Below are 23,807 nucleotides of genomic sequence, written 5' to 3' on the forward strand. Positions count from 1 at the left end.
ACAAACATACAGCCTACTTGTATGTTTGGTTGCCTGAACTATACAGAATTGGCAAAAATTATTATATGTAGAATGTAGATTCAAATTTATAATAACTGATCGGATTACTTACTTTCAAAACAGTAGATGGTCATTAAGTATCATAAAATTATTAATTTTATACACACATGATAGTTATTATGTCCTTTTCTTATGTATGTTTAGTTGCCTAGATTGACCAATATCTGGACTGCAACCAAACATACAACTACCATGTATGTATGTTTGTCATACTATGCTATACATCACTCTAGTATGTTTGGTTGCCGACAATTTCTAAATTAGAATTAGAATTATTATTTGTGATAATAAATAATATCACAATATTAGAAATGTATGGTAATTTGAAAGTGATTCTTTATAATTAGGGTTTCTTAGAACTTATTGAAATAGATAACTACAAAAACAAGTCAGATAAAAGGGTGAATATTCTATTTAATAATTAGAAATTTCAATCTATTCGAACTGCTGAAAGCTTCGAGTATTAAGTAAATTATTAAGTGGCTCATTGTGCTAATGCTGAAATGTGTGAATCGTATTTTGGTCTCAAATTTACGCATTACATTTTGACTTGTTCCTATTTCATGTAGTGCTCTGAGCTTAATTTATTCCTGTTAAAGATCATCATCCCAAGCAATCTAACCATCCAGTGAGTTGGATCGGAAGTTAGAATATTTTGTCTTGTCGGATACAAACTACTCAAACTAGAACGCCGAAGTTGAGAGATGAAAGACCTTTATCAGGCATCAACTTGAGTGCTTGAAATGTTATGAGTTTGGGTTTGTGTCCAACAAATTATTTAGAGCCTGGGATGTTTTGAAGTCTTCTTCAACTTGCGAATTTTCGTTTGAGTATGAATGAAACTCAATTATAGAAGTTGGAATTTTTTTATTTCTCTCCTCCAGATTGATAACATTTATTATAAAGTTTGTTTTTTGAATTAGTTTATGTACTCATCAGGTGATTGTCCAACCGAATTTCTAATATTTTTCGCTTTCTTCATCATGTTCCTTTTTTATTTTGTACGTTAATCTTGGAATATATCCAAAATCATTATTTTCATTCCCGAATCGCGTAAAAAAAGGCACTATCATCGAATTATCAGCATTCAAAAGGCAAGTCTGTACCGTGAGACAAATTTTCCTATCTTTCGTGTTGTCGTCGTCTTTGTTATTTGTTTGTTTGTTTGTATATTTACATTTACACCCGGTGGCCGGTTTACAAACGGTTTTATTCTTCTCCTTGAAAACATCCTTTCCACATTCACACAAGCGTTTCTCTAGACTTTTCACCCTTACCAATACTTTATTCGGATCCGTTTTCTTTTTCTCTGCTCGTAATTCTTTGGTTTCATTACTCTTTTTGAGTTCTTCACTTTGTTTTTTCTGTTGCTTCAAAACGTTTTTCAAATCGATCTTTATGATTTTAACATCGTTTTGAATCACGTTCAGAGTGTTGTTGACGAGATCGATGTTTGCCTTGATTTCCGGAAGGTTTTTGTTCAGTTCCTGATCGATTATTCTGACGAAATCTTCTTTCAAAGAGTGCAGAGTTGTTGTCTCGCGTTGGGCAGCTTCCAAAGTCTGATCCAGTTGCTTGACAGTTTCACGAAGATGGTCACTTAGCGACAGTAGAAAATTCACACCATCATCCTCGTTGTTCTGTGTTGAAAGCGATAAAAGCGATACGAATTTTCTTGGTATCTCTTCTTCATAAACAGGCGTTGGCGGTATTTCAATTTCGTATATTATCGGGATCTCCTCTTCGTCTATTGGATGTTCATATTCTTCTATGCTGGCGTCTTCTTTGGTTTCTTTCGGTACCTTACAGCATTTTGGAATCTTAACGTTTTGAAGTGGGTCATCTTTCGATGTTTCACTTTGACCTTCTCCAGCTTTCATTGCTAGTGAAGAAGTTTCGTCTAAGACTAGAGGCAAAAATTGCTCTCGAAGAGAAAGTTCTGGAGTGGTCACTTTTTGATCTCCTGCCATTATATCCACAGGAAGTGTTCCAGAATAATCTGGTTGCGTGGAACTGGATACTTCTTCTATTCGCAAATCTTCTCCTAGGTCCCCAGAAGCTCTACAACAAAGTGGTACCTTCTTTTTATCTACGTTTTTGAACAAGACCACTGGAAAATCATTTGTGAGCATAGATTTTTCAGATTCTTCTTGTGGAATGACGCAGCATGCTGGCAAAGAGTAACCACTCTTTGATGTTGGTGTACTACCGATCACAGGAGTTTCTAGGCTTTTTTCGTCGTTTTCCTCGACCACGCCAGGTGTAAAGGGGCTGAGTCCACCGGAGAACCTGGCGGATTCGAAATGTTGGAACTCATTGAAGCCCTCCAACGGGTTTTGATGTCTCTTGGGCGGAACGATGGGGTTGACCGGCATCTCTCGAAAGAGCTTATTTTTTTCGCCGGTTGTCATCTCGGAAATTCCCGACAGTTGTTCGGAGGGCGGTGGGTAGACTTCGGATATGGATATGGCTCCGTGGTCTTCGAAAAACTTCTTCTCTCTGGCGGCTATTTCGAGGAAATCGCCCAGTATCAGCTCTGTGTTGGTGGTGCTGGTCACCTCGTCCATGAAATGCTGCCGCGGGTCTTCGGTGTTTGTCGTAGCGTTTTTTGACGTTTCTTTGGATTTGAGAGCGTCGAGATCTGGAAGAATTAAACGAGCAGGCAATCACTCAATCTTGGCCAAAAGGAGATGAATTATTAACACACAGATCTGAAGAAAATGATTCTCTGTGCTTCCCCAGAACATTGAGGAAGTTTCGGATAGATAAACATCAAAATTTCTCATTGTCATACTTTTTTTCTTCTTATATTTGAAAGTCTGTAAGGTGTGTTTGTTGATATAAAATAAATAGGTATACAGGGTGGTCCAGATCGTAACCAAGAAATTTTAACCACGTATTCTACATCAAAAGTAAGTCCTAGTTTGTCATACAAACATATGTCGAGAAATGTTTCCTCTCCGAGATACGGGGTGTTAAAATTATAGAAAAAAAAATGTTTTTTGTTTATAACTCTCACACTGCTTGAAATATTTTTATGGAATTTGAGAAATAGGTTTGGTGCGTCAAAGAGCACTTTTTGCATAATATCATTTCTTTTTTATTCTACCAGTGGCGTCCGTACTGCAGCGAGACTGAATATTTTCAGATAAAAAAATGATACGCCAATGGTTTTTCCGACAATAAAAATTACTTTTCAAATCCTTATTTAATTTGGAGCAAATTCAGTCTCTTGACTTTTTTCTGTACGAGGCACCGTTTCCGGTTAAAAAAATAAAACACATTTTCATGCATGAAGAAATCGCCAAAGCAAAAATAGTATGTATGTATGTGTTTTATGTTTTTAAACGGAAACGGTGCCTCGTACATCAAAAAGTCAAGAGATCGAATTCGCTCCAAGTTAAATAAGGATTCAAATAGTAATTTTTATTATCGGAAAAACCAGTGGCGTATCATTTTGTATCTGAAAATATTCAGTCTCGCTGCAGTACGGACGCCATTGGTGGAATAGAAAAGAAATGATATTATGCAAAAAGTGCTCCTTGACGCAAAAAACCTATTTCTCAAATTTCATAAAAATATTTCAAGCAGTGTGAGAGTTATTAACAAAAAACTTTTTTTTTCTATAATTTCAACACCCCGTATCTCGGAGAGGAAACATTTCTCGACATATGTTTATATGACAAACTAGGGCTTATTTTTTATGTAGAATACGTGGTTAAAATTTCTTGGTTACGATCTGGACCACCCTGTATATGAATTTTGGTTGATGCAAATTATGAGTGAAGTAGGTGTTTTTCGAGAAAAAAACAGCCTATTAAAAAAAGTCTCGAATTATTTTGAATATAACCTGAACATTCGAAATACAAAACTTGTTTAAAAAAACCGTTTGAAATATTAGGGAAGAAGTATGAGATATACTGCTCAAAAATTGAAGTGGATATTCGAGAAAAAACTCATATTTTCAGTAAAGCTGTGGTGAGACGTATGGTTGCATATCACACAGACAAAACATGGTCCTCATGACTTTAAATAACTTAATGGAGCGTGGAATCACTATCGTACTAGGGGAAGAGCAAGGCCTACACACGTCGCACAAGTTTGGAACAAGTACACCGCTTATCTGACCCACCGCAAACATTTCCACAGCTCGTCAATGCTTTGACACCCGATAAACCTGGATTTCAAGGTGTTGTTGCAGAAGGAACCGCTTTTAAGCCTACTGAGTCCACCAGATATAATCTTTATTTCATTGCTCTACTTCTACTATGTTGTCGTTCTAAAGCAGCCTTGTTTACTGTTGCCATTTCAGGTGGGCTAACATCAGTACATACGAAATCGTTTTTATATTTCCCTTCATATATCCATTTCAATTTTTGACCAGTCTACTTTTATTGGATCGCAAGTGATCAAGCTTCAAATTGAAAGACGAACCGTTTACCACAGGGACTTCAGGAATTATTCTTGACTCTACTACTCCTCTCAGATTCCATCTCACTGTGATTTTCTGTCTTTTGCACGGACTGCATCGACTCCTTGGACTTCGAAGCTCGCTGTATCTGTATGGATATCCTTACGTCGTCTTCTGGGTTTAGTGCGAGCGATGACTGTTGATCCTGGGACTCTTTTCGTTCCGTTGAACCTTCACCCGTGGGCGGTAAGAATTTGAAACTCGGGTCCAGCGACAGTAGCTTCTTCAGATGGACGGAAGTGGTGAAGCTGTCTTGGGCCATCTTATTCGTCTCTTGCAAGCTCTTCTCATCCATGGGGTCTTCGGCGGCTATGGACAAAGCTGCCAAGAGGCTGGCTCTGTCTAGAGACAACAGCTTTTTCAGGTCGATCGATTTGGTGAGGCTTTCTTGGGGTTTGTCTCCCAGCTCCAGCACCCTCCTCTGTTCCGCGGTTTCTGCAGCTGTGGCAGGTAATGCCGCCGAGGTGTTACTCCGGTCGAGGGACGAAAGTTCTTTCGCTTTTATGGAGGCGGGAACGCTGTTTCGTGGTATTTTCATTAGCTCGAGCAGCACGCTCTGATTGGTGGATCCTTCACCTATGGAAGGAATTGCCACGTTGAAACTTTCGAGGGACAGTATGTCGTTCGTTCCTATAGAAGTGTTAACGGGTTTTTGCGGTTTTTTCTTCAGCAACGAAATATCGTCTGGAACATATATACGGTATTTCAGATACAAACCCCACAGGCATTTTATTTATTCGAGTCAGAAGGAAGTTTCGTTTCGAGGACGATATCGCTAAGATGGCGGTCATCCGCAAAGATTCCCAGATGTATAGTCGATTTCGGAATTTGTCTACAGTTTTTGGGTATATAGAGAGAAGTATGGCCCGAATTTCTTGGGTTATTCGCTGCTTGGGTTGCGTCAGGGCGTGTGGATGATGTTTGAAAACCTCATTTTTCAAGATAGCACCAAGGAAAGAAATCCTCAAAATGCTCAAATCAGGTGAGCGTACTGGCCACCCCACGTTCTCTCTGAGTGAGAGTGAGAAAATTGGAGCTGTGTAGCCCCATCTTACCGGAACCAGATGTCACCAAGATCATTTTTTTTTAAGTTAGCAAGTTGCTCCAAAAGTCTTATTTTCGTGAAACGTACGAACAGCGAAGCCCGATGCATTCCGGTCCAAATCATGATGCCTACAGAAACTACAGACCCTAAGGAACACAAAGAATCCTACCGCACCTATATAGGGTGAGTCTTTGACTCGTACAAATATTTCAACAGTAGATTCTTGAGGTCAAAAGAGACACTTCTTTCCTCTACCATTTTTTACGAATCGGCTCGGTTTAAAAGATACAGACGGTTGAAAAACCATAATAAAAAAATCTCACAAACGGTTTTATCGAATGAAATGAATTTCGGCATATAGTTTTTAATTTATTCGATGAAACTTTTTCGAACACAAGATATCACCCAGGTCTTTCAGTTTTCTCATTATGACCATATCACGTACCAAAAAAATACCAAAAATTTAAAGAAACCAACTCTTGAAACTAAGTTGGACGCTGTTTAATGAATATTTGAACGTTTTCCTAAAATGAACAGTTTTCGAGTAATTTGATGTTCTAAAATTAAAAAGTATCTGTGAATTGTGAAAAATTGGAAACTTTGGCTGAATACAACTCTATTTAAAAGATCCACAGATGTGTAGTGTCACAGATTTAGCTGGTTATTTTGAAGGTAATTTCGTTTTTCCAGGGGGGGCACAGCTCATTATGAAAAATGACTATATCTTTTTATCAGGGCCGAATCGTAAAAAATGGTATAGGAAAAAAGTTTGTGGAAATATTTTAACAGTATATTCTTGAGGTCTAAAGAAACATCTTTTTCCTATAACATTTTTGCCGATTCGGCCTTGATAAAAAGATACTACCATTTTAAATTTTCATAATGAGCTGTGCCACTCCTGAAAAAACAAAATCACCTTCAGAATAACTAGATAAATCTTTGACACAACACTTCTGTGGATCTTTTAAACAGAGTTGTATTCAGCCAAAGTACCCAATTTTTAAAATTTCACAGATACTTTTTAATTTTTGAACATCAAATTACTCGAAAACGGCGCATTATACGAGAAAATATGAAGAATACTTTTAATTAACAAAACGCTCAAATATTCTTTAGATAGCATCTAACTTAGTTTCAAGAGTTGAGTTCTTCGAATTTTTGGTATTTTTATGGTACGTAATGGTCATAATGAGAAAACTGGAAGACGTGGGTGGTATCTTGTGCTCGAAAAAGATTAATCAATTGAATGAAAAATTATATTCCGAAATTCATTACATACGATGGAACCGTTTGTAAGATAGAACTAAAAATAATATTTTTTTATGGTTTTTCAACATTCTGTATCTTCTAAACCGAGCCGATTCGGACAAAATGGTAAAGGAAAAAAGTGTTTCTTTTGATCTCAGGAATCTACTGGTGAAATATTTGTACAAGTCAAAGACTCACCCTGTATACAGGGTGTTCCTAAATTGAACGTACAAACGAAAAGGGGAGATTCCTTAAGTGAGTTTAAGAAAAAAAAGTCCCATAAACATGGGGTCGCAAACGTTTCGTTTCCGAGATACAGAGTGTTAAAGTTTGAATTTTTTTCAAGTTTTTTTCTCATAGTATCTACACTTCACAAGATATTCAACTGAATTTTGGCATAGATATTACATTTTAGAGTTCTCACCACGTGACATGGCAATTTCGATAGAAGATCTACCGGGTGATATTTTTTCTGGAACACTACCACCTGTTCTTCTGCAGAACTTTTTTTTTGGTGAGCAACTGTTAATTTGAAAAAATGTAAAAAGAAGCTTTGTTCTTATACTAAACTTTTCGGTCTCTTGTAGTTTTGTCGTATCTACCAACGATTTCACCACAGATTACAAACTGGCCTTCCTATCATAGTTACGAGAATTTCGAGAGAATCGTTCAAAATTTTTTTTCTCGAAATCGTTGGTAGATACGACAAAACTACAAGAGACCGAAAAGTTTAGTATAAGAACAAAGCTTCTTTTTACATTTTTTCAAATTAACAGTTGCTCACCAAAAAAAAGTTCTGCGGAAGAACAGGTGGTAGTGTTCCAGAAAAAATATCACCCTGTAGATCTTCTATCGAAATTGCCATGTCACGTGGTGAGAACTCTAAAATGTAATATCTATGCCAAATTTCAGTTGAATATCTTGTGAAGTGTAGATACTATGAGAAAAAAACTTGAAAAAAATTCAAACTTCAACACTCTGTATCTCGAAAACGAAACGTTTGCGACCCCATGTTTATGGGACTTTTTTTCTTAAACTCACTTAAGGAATCTCCCCTTATCGTTTGTACGTTCAATTTAGGAACACCCTGTATTTATATTCCAAGGTAATAACCCTTTGAATCGATCATTTGATTTGAAACCTTCACTTTCGAATATTATATATCAATCTTCCAAATCCCAGGTATACCTATCCTATCTTCATGAAATCACTTGCCCACTATCACCCTTACTGATGTTTCCCTCCCTCACCTTTCAAGTCCTCCCGCGATTTATCGGTCCTCTCCATGATTTCGTCCAGCTTCGACCCCACGAGGATATCCGAAAATATCATCGCCTTCGAGTGCTCCGCGACCTTGGAATGCAACAGGGCCAGGATGCCCGACTGCTTCTCGATCACCTCCTCCAGTCTGGCCATCCGGGCTTCCAGCTCGCCCCCCTGACCACCCCCCGCCGTATCCGACACGATCTGAAGCAGTTTCTGCACGTCGAAATCCACCATCTCGATCTTGCCGAGAATCTCTTTGTTCCTAAAAAAAAAAAATAAATGAAACATACGAGAAGCGAAGACAGGAAACAATATGTTTGTGGGGCTCTGTAAGAACGACGGGATATGGGGGTGTTCGCCAGAGCGGGGTGAGTTCCGTTTCCCCTTTATTTCTGCGGAAATGCTGTCACAAAGCTCGGTAGGCCACCGTTGGGAGATTAAAGAATTTATAGGAATATACCGCGTAACATAAGTTCAACAATTTCAGTTGGAAAATGCAGTAGTGCTGTTTAGCCAACGAAATCTACACACCCACTGCCAATAACGATAAATAAGTGGATGTTAGAGACTACTGGCGACTTGCTGGAGTCGGTATTTCGCAGAATATTCTCTGGCACAACCCAGTGATGTTCTTGGCAGTTGCTGCTGGAAAGAATATGGGTTTTTCGTTGGGAGCTCGCTAATTTTTCACCCTCTAACATTCAAATACTTTAAAGTGTACGACTGGGATTAGAATATTGATACATGTTTGGGGTACCCTGCAGTCTGCAGCTCAATAAAGAAGGAGTCTAGATCCTAAGATCTTCGAGCTCCCCATCTCTGTTCTCGCCAATAATCTATTCAATAATCAAACAATTCACCTTCTTGTATGTTCAGGCAGGTAATATATGTGATAACCTTCTTTAATCAACAGGGATTTCCGAACATCCTTCATAGTCATAGTGCGTAAGCCCTTGGCTTTATGAAGGAAATCCGAGATACAGAAAGACGAAGTCCAGGGTATTCTAAGCGAGCGCAAAATAACCAGAATACACTCACTCTGCTTTCTATAATAGCTATTTATGTAACAAGTACATAAATTAGGTCTTTATGGACGAGTCCAAAAGTTTATGGCAGAGCGAGCAAAGCGAGCGAGGCCAATAACTTGGGCAAGTCCATAAAGCCTAATTATGTACGAGTTGCATACAAAGCTTTATGTTCGACTGCAATGCAGAAATTGTATTTTCCAAAATGGCTTATTACTGAAAAACATTAAGTGTGCTTTTGATTTTCCTACCTTAGTAACCAGCGACCTTAGCAACCTCAGTAAACACAGTTGTTTACTTCCTTAATTCTGTGACAAACGTCATAATAATCCAAAAAATGGATAGTGCTGGAGAAGAAAACGTAGAAAATTTAGCCGTAAGCGACAAAGAATCTTTCTTACCCACTAAATCTAAAAGTGCTTATGAAAATATGTATGCGGCCTATAACAAGTGTTGTAAAACGAAGGAAATTGTAAAATCAACAGAAGACAGTATTCTGGCTTCTTCAATAGTGAATTGGAAGCTCACAAAGTTTCTTCGCTATGGACTACATAAATGAATCAGAAAGTACTAAAATAAGTGTTGCCACCAGAATATTGGGCCAGGAAGTAGTTGATCAAGAGTATTGCAGATCGAAAACTGTGCTTCCACATCGAGCTCGACTTCCTCAGGCATGCATTTTAATGATAACAAAGAATGTGTTTTTAATATTCAGTACCACACTAATGCTTAGAATAGTTATTCATAATTTTGTTTAAGGTCGAAGTTCAATTCTTCTTCCTTGAATAAAGTGTTATTCGCATCTAGTATATTTACTTGACAGAATGATAGTGACAGTTGAGTCCAATAAAGTGGTGTAGAATAAAGTGGTGTCCAATAAAGTAGTCAATTATGGACACTAAACGAATTCATAAATGAAGTGTTTATGATGCAGTCGAACATAAAAATGCTATACTTACTCCTTTTTCCACGCATCAATTTCGGATCTGAGGTATGCCTCTGCCGATTCATTGCTTGCATTTGACGGTCTATGCATTTGGATCTGGAAAATGTAAAAATTAATAGAAGGATAATAGTGTCCTATGAGATTATGAAGAAAACCGTTTATCTCAAAGAGCAACTCTTCTAGTAGTAATTCTCGAAATTTCATCTAGATCGTTGCAACCGTTCGGTCTTGAGGAATTTTTAACTGACCCCATCCTTTTGGGAATTTTTCGAAGGTCACCTTTAGAGTGGATTATCTTCCAGAAAAATTATCACAGATCGAAAAGTGATACATATTCTGAAGAAGCAACTCTTCTAGTATAAAACCTGAGAACCTGATCGATCGATTCTTCGTGTTCGAAAATCCATATTTCCATACCAAATTTATGGATCTCTGACGCTGATTTCGAGAAAAAAATTATTTTTACATCTTTCACTTTTGAGTTCACTTTGAAAGGCTGTCTACAGTGCAATTTTCCATTGGCTCATCAACTCATTGGTTTTTTGGAATCTTCAAAACGACCAGTATGAATTTTTTTCTCTGAAGGAATATTAAAACATCGTACTTGTCAGAGAGAGCAGCAAATATGGGATTTTAGAGGGGTCTAACCCCTTGCTCATTTTTGACCCAAAAATTTGGGATTTTCGAATTAGAGTTTTTGATCTAGTATTGAAGCCTGACTACTGCTGATTACGAAACCGGAATTCTCAATTGGATCGGACAAGTATAACGGGAGATATCACAAATTGTAATCTGAAATTTTTGAAAAATGCCATTTCGAAGATGAAAATCTAAACGAAGAGAGATAGGCTTACGATTTTGATTTCAATCGATTCTGTGTGTTCGAAAACCTATATTTCCATACGAAATTTCGACGAATTTTTAACTGACCCCATCTTTTTGGGAAATTTTCGGAGGTCAAATTTCGACAAGGGTATCTACGAGAAAAATCATCGTAGATCTGAACGTGTTACATATTCTGAAAGACCAACTCTTCTTGTAATAAATTTCATCCAGCTTGGTGCAACCATTTGGTCTTGACAAGGTATTATTTAACTGAGACCATCTTTTTGGCAGTTTTTCCGACAGTCAAATTTCGACACGCGTATTTCCTTGAAAAATCTAACTAGATCTAAATGTTATACATATTCGGAAAGAACAACTCCCCTAGTAGGACCCCCATGGTCCCCCACTGGAACTACCCTTGTGCTAAACAGAAAGAAAGATTGGGAAATCCCAGAAAGCACCTGATGAGAATGGGTCTAGCAGATAAACAACAGTTTCAAATTAATATTCGTACCTGATGAACCTTTTCAAGTATGGGGTTGTGAATAAGAGAATAAATATGACCCTGTTAGTGAAAATATAACTCAATCGAACAAAATGAAACCAGGCCCGGTAATTTTCAGCCGGAATTTCACCCCGCAGTAAATACGATAAGCGGCTTTTGTCATTGCCGAGCTCACCCTAAAGAGTTCAATTCATCGAACATTGTCAATGGATCTCTGCCTCTCTCTCTCACTAAGCCGGGAAACAGTATTTTATCCGAATGGGACTAATTTTCACTCTTTATTAGGGGTTCCGCAGAAACATCCCGATGAATACGGAGAAACGTCACAGATGCCACTTTTGTGAAGCGAAACCCATTACCTAGCGGAATTTCTACCTACCTACGATGCAGAGGGTGGAGAACATTCCATTAGGCAAGAATTGTATCGTAGAAAACGTTGCTTTTGGCGAAATAAAAGGACGCGTTTCTGGAATAATTCCCTGGAAATGCTATATTATGCCTAGGAGATGCATTTCGAATTTTATAGGGAGGAAAAGGCTTTTTTCTTGATTGAAGACAAACGATGTGCATTGAGTGGGTTCTTCTGGGATTTTTAGCAGATTATGCAATTTGCCCCATCTCACGGAAGTGGTAAGTCATCGTCATGAACTACACTGCGCAAAAAACTTAACACACATTCTGAAAATCTCAATTTTAATGAAAGTTAACTCTACATTGACTTTATAACTTATTTTTTATCTTCTCTCGGGAAGGTTTTTAACGAAACAAGACACGATAAATGGAAGAAAAATTCAGGATTTCACCGAATCTTATGTGAAAGAAGAGAAATGAACAATTTTCAAAATACTGAAATGCTGATAAGTGATTTAATACTTGGTATTTCCACCCCTTGCGTTAATTACAGCTCGGCAACGACGGTTCATACTCAAAATGAGTGATCTTGAAATGTTCTGATCTAATCCTTCCCAGATTTCTCCGAGTTGGATTCCTAAGTCATTAAGAGTGGCTGGATGATTTTCTGAACTTCTCAGCCTTCTATTGAGGTTCTCCCAAACCTGCTCAATCGGATTGAGATCTGGCCATTCCATTCGAGAGACTTCAACCTCTTCAAGGTACTCCTGAACGATGCGCGCACGATGGGGTCTGGCATTATCCATAAAAATGAAATTTTCACCAATGTATTGGGCAAATGGCACTACATGCTCTTCAAGAATTTTCCTTATATACTTATCAGCATTCATAGCTCCATTATCAACGACCACTAGGTCTGTGCGAGTAGTCAAAGATATTCCACCCCATACCATAATCGATCCTCCCCCGAAACCAGTAGTATTCAGGAAATTGCACTGAGCATATCTTTCATGTGGACGTCTGTATACAAGGGAACGTCGATCACAATGGTAGAGGCAGAATCTAGACTCATCTGTGAAGAGAACTCTTTCCCAATCGGCCTCTTCCCAATGGATATGCTCTCTCGCAAAATCCAAACGCGCCCTTCCATGGGCTGGGGTAAGAGCTGGGCCTCTTGCCGCGACACGAGTCTTAAATCATATTCTCTGAGGCGATTTCTTATTGTCTGAGTGCTAATTTGCACCTCATGAGTTTGTTCAAGCTCAATTTGAAGGAGGCGAGCGGTTGCAAACCGTTGTCTCAACGAAGAAACTCTCAAGTAACGTTCTTGAATGGCAGTTGTTACCCGTGGTCTACCCTGTCCTGGTCTTCGGACATTCATACCTGTCTCCCTGAATCGCTGCAACATTCTGGACACACTTGTATGGGAAACTCCAAACCTTTCTGCAATTCTTGTGTATGTCCACCCTTCTTCTCGCAAAACTACCGCTTGGGCACATTCCTCTTGGGTCGAATTGCGTGTTTCGCGTTGCATAGCGATCGGGTGTGGAAAATCAAACGAAAGAAAAACTATTGATCACTAGAATTGATCGAGAACAACTGATTTTAGAATGGAGCCAATACATTCAAAATCTGATAATAACAACAAGGAAGCGAAGCAACAATCGAAGCAACATTTCCTAAAAAATATAGCCGAATCTTACCAAGTATTCCTTCTTCATGTTCTCCATGTCCTGCGCCAGCTGGAAATACTTGGCCTTGATGTTGCGTGCCTCTTCCAAGCTGCACCTGCAATAATTGTCCATCTTGGAATGCTGTTCTTTCAACAGGGCGATCATCAATTCTTTGTCGGCCAGCTCCATTCTCGCCCTTTTGAGTCTGATTTTGTACTCCTGGAGCACATCGTTGTACACACATTGGTATGGGTAGGTTGCAGCATGTTGAAGCTCATGACAGCAAGATTCACACTGATCCAAGAGCGTTTCCTCGGATTCGTCTTCATTCTGTTCGTTTTGTACGTTGATCTGTCGATTCATGCTGTCGATGGATAAGCAAGATAGTTGATGACTATGGAATTGGAGGTTTTGACTACATTACTAATTTTGATATATCTGCATAACTGACAAGAAGTGAAATCAGTGACAACTCAAGGAATATATCGGATACTTTTTTCTGTGGTTTGTTGGCCATTGCTTGAAGAATGTTAGGGAGTTTTTGGGGAACATTGTTCGTCAGAGTTCAAAGGAATATTAAGTCTTACTTTGGTTTATTTTATTTGCCCAAGAATTGCATTGATACCTACAAGTTGATTGCCATAAATCATAAATCGAAACTTGAACCTTGAAACAAAGTGGTTTACTGTCATTATTTCATTTCTCAAGTCATTCTGTGATATCCTTTTAATTTTTTCCTATTGTTCTTATCCCAAAATCTAACCGATGGTACATAAGAAAGCGAAGAAACCCAAATGCAGAATTTGTGGAAAAGGATGCGGGTGTTATGTACCATACAAAGACTGTTTTTTCCCCAGGAAAGAGCCCAGGTATATCAAGTACATGGTTTCGCACACCAAATGGAATGAAGATTTGAAAAATTATAACTTCCACTTGAAGAGGGTGAGTCTATGGGAAAAACATTGGCCAATGTGGATCATTAACAGATGATTTGTGGAAGAAAACATAAATGGCAACAAATTAGTGAAGAAAATATGTATTTCTCTAGTTTTAATATAATTTTTGGATGGATAAATCATCTACAATTCAACTTCCTTCTAGGTCTTTGATGCAAAATGCTACATCGATGCCACACCACCAAACATGAACCTGACCTATTACCTGCAGATTCACAGACTCAACAAAGACACAGAACGATGCTCTGAAATCGATAGAGACAACAAAAAACTGCTGCAGAAAATAATCGAAATAAACAGAAAAGGGGTGAGTTGCAACTCTCATCAGCAAGTAAGAAACGCCATATTTGTCATAATCCAGGAGATCGAATAGCAAACACACCTTCAAATATGCACCAGAGAAAATCACGTTTTGTTTTATTTATACTCCTAATTTCGTGCTCGTTTGCATTACTGTGTTTGTACATACTTCATTTATACCCTTGATTTTTTTTAATACGCCCTTGTCATGAAACCTCTGTTCATGACAAGGCAAAACCCTAAACTGTCTCCTCATAAGGCACCTCATGGATGAGGGCATAAATATGTACAACATATGTCTTAACACTAATGATCAACAAACCCAGAAACTTTGTTTTACTCGACAGATTCTTGCTGAGTCATCTGCAGAAATTTAACCAGATAACTTCTGATCACAGGGTGACACAGACAACATCAATACAAATGCCTTCATGAACGTATCTCAGTGGAGGAAAAACCAGCTCAAGATGATCAAAATAGACGAAGAGAATAAACGAGTTCATGGAAATTTATGCGACGCTGTAAGTCCCATGCCAAAAAAATTGAACGTTCGATAGTTTACCGCCCAAAACTTCACGATTTCCAGAAACCTTACTATCCAAAAAAGGAGCAGTCTTTGGAGTGGAAACGTTTCCTCAAGAAGATGAAGCTATCGGCAAAATTTCCTATCGGAATATTCCAGAAAACCAGTCTGGATGATGTCCTCTGCTCCCAACCCACCATTTCTGGAAATCTGGAAAAGACCTCTGAACGTCCAGAGTGAGTGAATATCCATTAGGATCTATACTTTTCAGGATGGGAGTGGGAGTAGATTTTCTCCGATTGTTATGATTGATAACGTTTGATTATGATGAATTGAAAAGGTCTGGGATGGGGGTTTCACTGATTTATATAGATTTCACAGTAGACATGTTGAATTTGGAGGATGGGTAATGGATAATATCTCTGTCGATGTGTTTCGGTCCTTCAAACCTGACTGGATATTCATATTATTAATCGATTCGCTTATAAATGAGTCGAATACGAAATAAACTCAGCAAGCAACTAAAATTGGAGAAGATATTTGATCTTCTGATCTAGTATAGTCCTAGACTCTAGTTTTAGTCTAGACTAGTTACAGTCTAATCTTGTCTAGTCTAGTTTTAGTTCAACCCAGTTCTAGTCTTGCCTTATTCTAGTCTAGTCTAGTCCTAATCTAGTCTAGTCTAGTTCTACTCTAGTCTAGTTTAGTTCTAGTCTAGTCTAGTCTAGTCTACTCTAGTCTTGTCTAGTCTAGTTCTAGTCTAGTCTAGTTTGGTTCTAGTCTAGTCTAGTCTAGTCTAGTATAGTCTAGACTACTCTAGTCTAGTCTAGTTCTAGTCTAGTCTAGTTTAGTTCTACTCTAGTCTAGTCTAGTTCTAGTCTAGTTCAGTTCTAGTCTTGTCTAGTATAGTCTAGTCTAGTCTAGTCTACTCTGCTCTAGTCTAGTCTAGTTCTAGTCTAGTCTAGTCTACTCTACTCTAGTCTAGTTCTAGTCTACTCTAGTCTAGTTCTAGTCTAGTCTAGTCTAGTCTAGTCTACTCTACTCTAGTCTTGTCTAGTATACTCTAGTCTAGTCTAGTTCTAGTCTAGTTTTGTTCTAGTCTAGTCCAATTCCAAAACTTATTTCAGGTGTTTCCTGGAATTCAAAGTGGACGGTGGGGAATACTTGGGGAAGATACTCGTTGAACTGTACAGGGATCACGTGCCGGTTACTGTTCAGAATTTCATGGAACTCCTCAGCGGTAGGTTCGAGCTGGGCTACAAAGGATGTCCTGTACACAGGATAGTCAAGGATAGGTATTTGGAAACCGGGGACATCACTAAGGGAAACGGTACTGGTGGATTTTCCATATATGGAGAGTCTTTTGACGAGGAGAATCATAGTCTTAAGCATACGAAAGCAGGTAGATGGCATGGTAGATTAGAGATTGGAAAATTGGATATTTAATCTGTTTTTCTAGGGGTTTTATCCATGGTAAGGTTGGGTACGAGCGAAAAGAACAACTCGAGATTCTGTATCACTTTTATGAACATGCAAGAGTGGGACAGGAAGAACGTAGTTTTTGGGAAGGTCATACATGGAGCCAACGTTTTGACCAAACTCAGTTCTTATGGCAGAAGGATTGGCAAGCCTCTGGAGCGTATTTATATATCTAGATGTGGATTGCTACCAAACTGCAACTGCTTGGAGGAGCATATGATAAAATGTGCCTGATATATTTTTAGGGTAGACAGTGAAGAATTTTCATAGGTTAACGACAGTTATAATTTTGTTTGCTATATGTGTATTTATCAAAAAATAAAGTCCGTGCAAGAATTCTATTATTTGCTTTGAATCCTTTCACTTCCAAGCTAGAGAGAGGAATAAAAACTAAGAAAAAACAAACAATAACGTTCTTCTTCACTAAATAAATAATTAAATCGGATTTCATAATCGATTCTCAGTAAAAGTACAGATTCAGCAAGTAAAAACTCCTCCTAAACTCTCATTCATCATTATAATTGTAAATTCGCTTCCTAATCTAATGGACACAAAGAGGTAACCCTCAATTATATATATTTTCCTTTTTCGTGCATTGTGTGGAAATACTTTTGAAGTACCGTATAATGAGACAGAGGGTGGCCGATTTAATTCTCTCTGTTCATCCAATTAATCCAGTAGTGTAGGCAGTATACTGCCATATATCTTAATTTTTTTCATTTACCATCATCGGGTTGTACTGAATCAAATTGAATTCGCCCTCTATTACACGATACAGGGAATCCACGCAAACTAATTAGATACCCAACTCAAGCTTCAGTGAAATTTTTACCGATTCTGTGTGTAGAATTTCAGCGTGCACGAATTCCAACAAGCTTGTCAGTTTGACAATTCACGTAATGAAATAGGGGAGGAATTTTTTTCGCGATTTTTGCACCCGGAAAATGAGTAAATATAGGAAATGCGGTTACAAGTCCTGCTCCTTCGAACCGAAAAAAAGTCCTAGGATATCACCTTACCTTCATCAGAGAGACGAATGGATGAACGATTTGAAAATGTATAATCAACACTTGAAAAGAGTGAGTAGATTATTATATGGGGGGTTCATGGCTGAAGTGAACCAAGTCCATGCAGGCTATTTTTGAGATAAATGGCTTAAAAGTTGCTTATCACCAATTAATTCAAAAGTGACTTCTTTAGGTTTTAAAAGCATATGCTTAAATTCACATTACACAAATCTAAAGAAGTCACTTTTGAATTAATTTGTGATAAACAACTTCTAAGTCATTTATCTCAAAACTAAGCTGCTTTGAACCCCTCATATACCAATTCAAAAAAATGAAAAAGCTCTTGTCTTATGATCAATACCCATTTGCTCTTAAAAAATCAATTCTCAATCGCTGATGACACAGTCTACCATGAAAGGTAAAGATTAAATTATAAGAAAATCAGTTGTTCAAGTAGAATGTGAGAAGGGGCATTAAAAATTAAGTTCACTGAGAACAGGGTTTTATTAAAAATTTTTTTTATTAAAAACACAAATTTATTTCTAGATTTTCGAAGCACGTCCTTTGGTAGATGCTTCTCCTCTAAAAATGAACCCCAAAGCACGACTAGGTCTCAGCAGACTTGAGCATGATGCCAATAGGATGCACAGGATAGATGAGGAAAATAAATTGTTCATGAAGAAGCTTATCGAAATAGTTAGGAATGGGGTGAGTAATATATTAATGAAAAAGACTCAATAATATTTCTCTAAAAACATGGAAATGCTACTTTTGACGGATTTTCAAAAATTAATGAAAGGTTTTCATTTATAAATGGATGCATACTGCTATCTTCGCTCTGAGAGTTAGGAAGTTCAATTGGGTTGGTTCCCGTTTCTCTGTCAGATGTCGGTACGATGTATTTATACATCATACCCGCTACTGAAATGGAATAAAAGGAGCCGGCAATTCATTGCATTTCGTTGACGATTGAGTTTTGTTGCTCTGACGAGGTCAAATAAGACCGAAACCATGGTTAGTATCTACTCTTTGTCGACGAAATGAAATTTCTGGTAATACTTCGAGCGATGGTAGTTTGTTAGTTCGATTTAGATCGTAACATTTGTTGATTTCATTATCTGCGGATGTTATGCATCTGAATTAATTTGTTTATTGTTTTCATTTATTGTAATGTATTTTTCTTATGTCTTTCATACTCCTTTAGTTGTCGCTCTAAAGAAGCCTTGCTTACTGTTGCTATTTTAGGCAACCTCAGTACATACAGGGTGAGTCTAAGACTCGTACAAATTTTTATCAGTAGACTCTTGAGGTTAAAAGAAACACTTTTTTTCCATACCATTTTTTTTTATTCGTCCCTGATAAAAAGATATAGCTATTTTAAGTTTTCATAATGAGCTGTGCAACCCCTGGAGAATCAAAATTACCTTCAGAATTACTAGCTAAATCTGTGACACTAGGCATCTGTGGATCTTTTAAACAGGGTAATATTCAGCCAAAGTACCTAATTTTTCAAATTTCGATGATACTTTTTGATTTTTGAACATCAAATTACTCGAAAACGGCGCATTATACGAGAAAAGATGAAGAATACTTTTATTTTACAAAACGTTCAAATATTCATTAGATGGCGTCCAACTTAGTTTCAAAAGTTGGGTTTTTTGAGCTTTTGGCATTTTAATGGTTTTTTCAACAGCCTGTATCTTTTAAACCGAGCCGATTCGGAAAAAATGGTATAAGGAAAAAGTGTTTCTTTGGACCTCAAGAATCTACTGTTATACTATTTGCAAGAGTCGAAAACTCACCCTGTATATTCCAGATACGCCAATTATCTCCTTCAATTATTGAGCAGTGGGTTTATAAATAATATCGGTTGATAACTCAGACAAAAGTCTAAGGATCATATCCTACAATTATTCATTTATAATTCTTATCTGTTAGAAATTTGCTACACCTGAAAATACTGAAATTATTAAATAGGGTAAGGGGTTTACTGAACAACTTTCGATTAAAATTTACGCCCTCTTGATTGATCAGTGGATTTCGACCCAGTTTTGGCCCTAGAAAATTGAAAATAAACAAATTATAAAACGTAACAATCACCCTGAAAATCGAAGTGCATTCCGTTCCAATTTTTCATCGTGGCACGAAAAATTACGGAATGAGCAATTCGCAGAAATTGTCGATTGCTTCGAACATAAATATCCGATAAAAGTCGACGATGCAGAATGGATGCAAATTGGGTTTTCCTCTCATAACTCTCGAATTTTCCTGTTCCAGGGTGTGGTCGACCATATAAACAATCAAATTTATTGTACGCGTGTTACCAAGTGGAGAGGGGAGAAGGCCAGGAGGAACGAGTTGAATGAAGAGAACCGAAAGATGTTAAAGAGGCTCCTTGTGGTGGTCTGTGAATACCTAATGTCCCAGCTAAACGAAAAACGCCTTTTAAATTTCCAGAAATCTTACTACAGGTGGAAGGAACACAAGAAAGAATGGAAAGAGAACAAACGGGTTTTAAAAAAAACAGCCAAATTTCCCCTAATAGTGATGAAGAAGACAAGTTTGGACGATACCCTTCAAGCAGAACCCACTATTAGTAGTACGCTTGGTCAACTTGGCCAAAGGCTTCAGTATATATCCACCCCTTATTGGTTGCCTGAAAAATGGCTTTTCTCATTTCTTGTTTCAGGTGTTTCCTGGATTTTCGCGTGAAAGGAGGGGAGAATCTAGGGAGGGTCGTGATTGAAATCTACCACGATCACGTCCCAGTGACGGCTTGCAATTTTTTCCACCTGTGTCGCGGAGACTACGGCAAGTCCTATAAGAATTGTCCCGTTCACCGCATCGCCAAAAATAAATACTTGGAGACGGGGGACATCACAAATGGAACAGGCACAGGTGGTTCGTCCATTTACGGCGAATCTTTTGACGAGGAAAAACACACCCTTAAACATACGAGAGCCGGTAAATACCACACAAGGTCTCAAGACCCATGATACATCGTGAAAACTTAATTCTATCCTAACAAGACGCGTCCAAGTGAAGCAAAAATCGAATGATACGTTTGCATTTTTACGTCAATGCTTCTAACGTTCATCCTTCTTACGTGAATGAAAGATTAACGTGAATGCGTTTAATATAAACTATTCTTCTAATGCTTCTAACGTGAATGCTCTAAAAGTGAATACCTACTTCTAACGTTAATGCTCACGAGAATATCCCTAAAGTAAATGCTATCGTAAACTCCAAAGATTGGATTAGATTATAGAGTTAACTCTATAATCTTTGGTAAACTCTTCTTGAGTTACCGCATTTAACGTGAATGATTCTAAGGTAGCAGCTGCTAACGTGAATGTTTCTAACGTGTCTACTTTCAAGGTAAACTTTTTAACTTACTGCCTCTAACGTGAATGCTTCTGACTTGAATGCTCTCAACGGAAGTCCTTCTAACGTGAATGCTCCTGACGTAAACTCTTCTAACGTGTCTACTTTCAAGGTAAACTGTTCAACTTACTGCTTCTAACGTGAATGCTTCTGACTTGAATGCTTTCAACGGAAATACTTCTAAGTTGAATGCTCCTGACGTAAATTCTTCTAACGTGAATGTTTCTAGCGTGTCTACTTTCAAGGTAAACTGTTCAACTTACTGTTTCTAACGTGAATGCTTCTGACTTGAATGCTTATAACGGAAATACTTCTAACGTGAATGCTCCTGACGTAAATTTTTCTAACGTGAATGCTTATAACGGAAATACTTCAAACGTGAATGCTCCTGACGTAAATTCTTCTAACGTGAATGCTTCTAACGTGTCTACTTTCAAGGTAAACCGTTCAACTTACTGCTTCTAACGTGAATGCTTCTGACTTGAATGCTTTCAACGGAAATACTTCTAAGGTGAATGCTCCTGACGTAAATTCTTCTAACGTGAATGTTTCTAGCGTGTCTACTTTCAAGGTAAACTGTCCAACTTACTGTTTCTAACGTGAATGCTTCTGACTTGAATGCTTATAATGGAAATACTTCTAACGTGAATGCTCCTGACGTAAATTATTCTAACGTGAATGTTTCTAACGTGTCTACTTTCAAGGTAAACCGTTCAACTTACTGCTTCTAACGTGAATGCTTCTGACTTGAATGCTTTCAACGGAAATACTTCTAACGTGAATGCTCCTGACGTAATCGTTTTAACGTGAATGCTGCAAACAGGAATACTTACAATGAGGATGATTCTATCGTGAACTCTTTTTAAGTTATTGCTTTTAACCTGAATGGTTCTTTACCCCCCAACATAAATGCTTCTGACGTACATGCTTCTAACTTTTAAGGTGAATGCTCCTAACGTGAACTCTTCTTACGTTAATGATTGCAAACCTGAATAACGTAATCATTCGAACATGAATACTGCAAACATGAATACTCCTAAAGTGAATGCTTCTAAGGTGAATGTTTCTAACGTATCTACTTTGATGGTAACTCTTTACGTTATTGCTTCTGATATGATTGATTCTTATATGAATGTTTCTGAAGTGAATGCTTCTGACGAGAATGCTTCTAACGAGAATACATACTTCTAATGTGAATGCTTCTAACATCAACTCTTCCCACATTAACTTACCTGAAATACGTCAATCTGAATTGAATGCTTTTGAAGGGAATGCTTCTAGAGGGACTCTCTGTTGTATAATTTTTTCTTTGCAGGAGTGCTGAGTATGATCAGGGTCGGGAATCAGAAGAACAATTCGAAATTCGTGATAACATTCGTGAACATGCAAGAGTGGGATAGGAAGAACGTCGTTTTCGGAAAAGTCATCCAGGGGGCCGGGGTTCTCATGAAAATCAACGGGTATGGCCGGGAAATCGGAAAACCCCTAAAACAAATTTTCATTTCCAACTGCGGGGAGATGCCATCTTGCGACTGTCTTTTCAAACACGAACCATGTTTGTGAGGCGACTATTTATAGGAGTTTATAAGATGAATTTATGCGAATAAATTGAGATGAAATTATTGAAGTGTCCTTTCAATAAGATATGCTTTCTGTGCCCCCACATATCGATCAACAGATATATGAGAATTCGAAAACATTCGAATTAAAACTTTTTCTTTTCACTACTCTCTATCCAAATCCTGGATACGTCCTCGGTGTGGATTATTCCAGATGGAAGTTTCAGCAGATTTACCTAATTGGACATGGAAATGGCAGTTACGTCATTCGCTTCACATGGGTTTTCCTGGAAGTGGACAAAAATTATATTTCCCGAGAAATTTGTAAGGAATCGAGAGCTCTGAATGATGTTTACATTCGGTGCTGAATATGTTTCTTTTCATTCAATTCTTCTGATGGAAAATTCAAGGAATACTCTTATTTCTGAAGAGAATCGAGCGGTCAATCATAAATAGAAGGGAATGTAAGCTTGAAAGCTAGGAGGATTTCTGGAATATTATTGAAAGGGATCTCAGTAAAAATCACTGAGGTATACAATGCAGCTTGTAGGTAACGAGCATGTGCTTCTTTTATCTCAAACAAAACAAATTGATGTTTTCCATAGCATCAGTCATTATATTAATTTTCCACGTTCTTCATACGTGTTTCCCTTGCATGCTATCAAGTCCTACAGGTTGAAAGAAAATAATGCCCTCTAAGCAGGAAAATAACCTACAGAGATACGGAGAGCTTCCAATCCTTGGATTGGAGATTGGAGACAAGTGAAAGGTCCGAAACTTATTGAAACTTTCAGAAAGATATCGAGCGGAAACAGAACTTCCTAACCTCTGATATTTTAACTTTTGAACCCAAGTTTCTATCTAGGAAAGGAAGTTGAGTTCTTTGTTGGATCTGACGTCGAGAAAGACGATCTAAGCCGATACTGTCAACGAATTTAAGCTCATATTTCTCAGCATTTGAAGGTGAGAACAAAAAAGAGCAGCCAAGGGTGAAAAGACTTCTTTCTCGTCCTTAATTCGCAGGATTTCACTCCTCTAACACGATTTTCACACTGCAAATATTGGCAGAAAGGGAATTTAATTTTCTCATAATCCTGAGTTATATGAAGACCATTCGGGGCTCGAGAAGCTTAATCGGACAGTTAAATTGATCAACTAAATCCAAAAATTCTGAAATCTATTAA

At 37.8% G+C, this 23,807-nt stretch overlaps 3 protein-coding genes across 4 annotated transcripts; 2 read left to right on the plus strand and 1 right to left on the minus strand.

Annotated features, from left to right (window-relative positions):
* Nucleotides 1-910: 910 nt before the first annotated feature.
* LOC123315765 lies at nt 911-13,873 on the minus strand. Of its 2 annotated transcripts, none has more exons than XM_044901609.1 (4): nt 13,446-13,873; nt 10,075-10,157; nt 8,075-8,352; nt 911-2,701 (listed from the first exon to the last, which is right to left on the minus strand). In XM_044901609.1, the coding sequence occupies exons 1-4, from the start codon at nt 13,776-13,778 to the stop codon at nt 1,020-1,022; spliced, it is 2,376 nt and encodes a 791-aa protein (XP_044757544.1). In that variant the 5' UTR covers nt 13,779-13,873; the 3' UTR covers nt 911-1,019. The 2 variants fall into 2 exon arrangements, with proteins under 2 accessions (XP_044757544.1, XP_044757545.1); XM_044901610.1 differs by lacking the exon at nt 911-2,701 and adding an exon at nt 4,305-5,215.
* Nucleotides 13,874-14,123: 250 nt separating this feature from the next.
* On the plus strand, nt 14,124-17,012 carry LOC123315348. Its single transcript, XM_044901012.1, has 6 exons — nt 14,124-14,357; nt 14,517-14,678; nt 15,070-15,192; nt 15,258-15,430; nt 16,322-16,596; nt 16,654-17,012. The coding sequence occupies exons 1-6, from the start codon at nt 14,181-14,183 to the stop codon at nt 16,905-16,907; spliced, it is 1,164 nt and encodes a 387-aa protein (XP_044756947.1). The 5' UTR covers nt 14,124-14,180; the 3' UTR covers nt 16,908-17,012.
* Nucleotides 17,013-17,540: 528 nt separating this feature from the next.
* Nucleotides 17,541-22,688, plus strand: LOC123315464 (peptidyl-prolyl cis-trans isomerase CYP21-2-like). The gene is made up of 6 exons (XM_044901156.1): nt 17,541-17,752; nt 18,227-18,388; nt 19,958-20,083; nt 20,138-20,310; nt 20,370-20,644; nt 22,380-22,688. Exons 1-6 carry the CDS (start codon nt 17,618-17,620, stop codon nt 22,625-22,627), a joined length of 1,119 nt encoding a protein of 372 aa, XP_044757091.1. The 5' UTR covers nt 17,541-17,617; the 3' UTR covers nt 22,628-22,688.
* Nucleotides 22,689-23,807: the final 1,119 nt, after the last annotated feature.

Source organism: Coccinella septempunctata, chromosome 6 (genome assembly GCF_907165205.1).
Source record: "Coccinella septempunctata chromosome 6, icCocSept1.1, whole genome shotgun sequence".
NCBI classification, from domain to species: Eukaryota; Metazoa; Arthropoda; class Insecta; order Coleoptera; family Coccinellidae; genus Coccinella; species Coccinella septempunctata.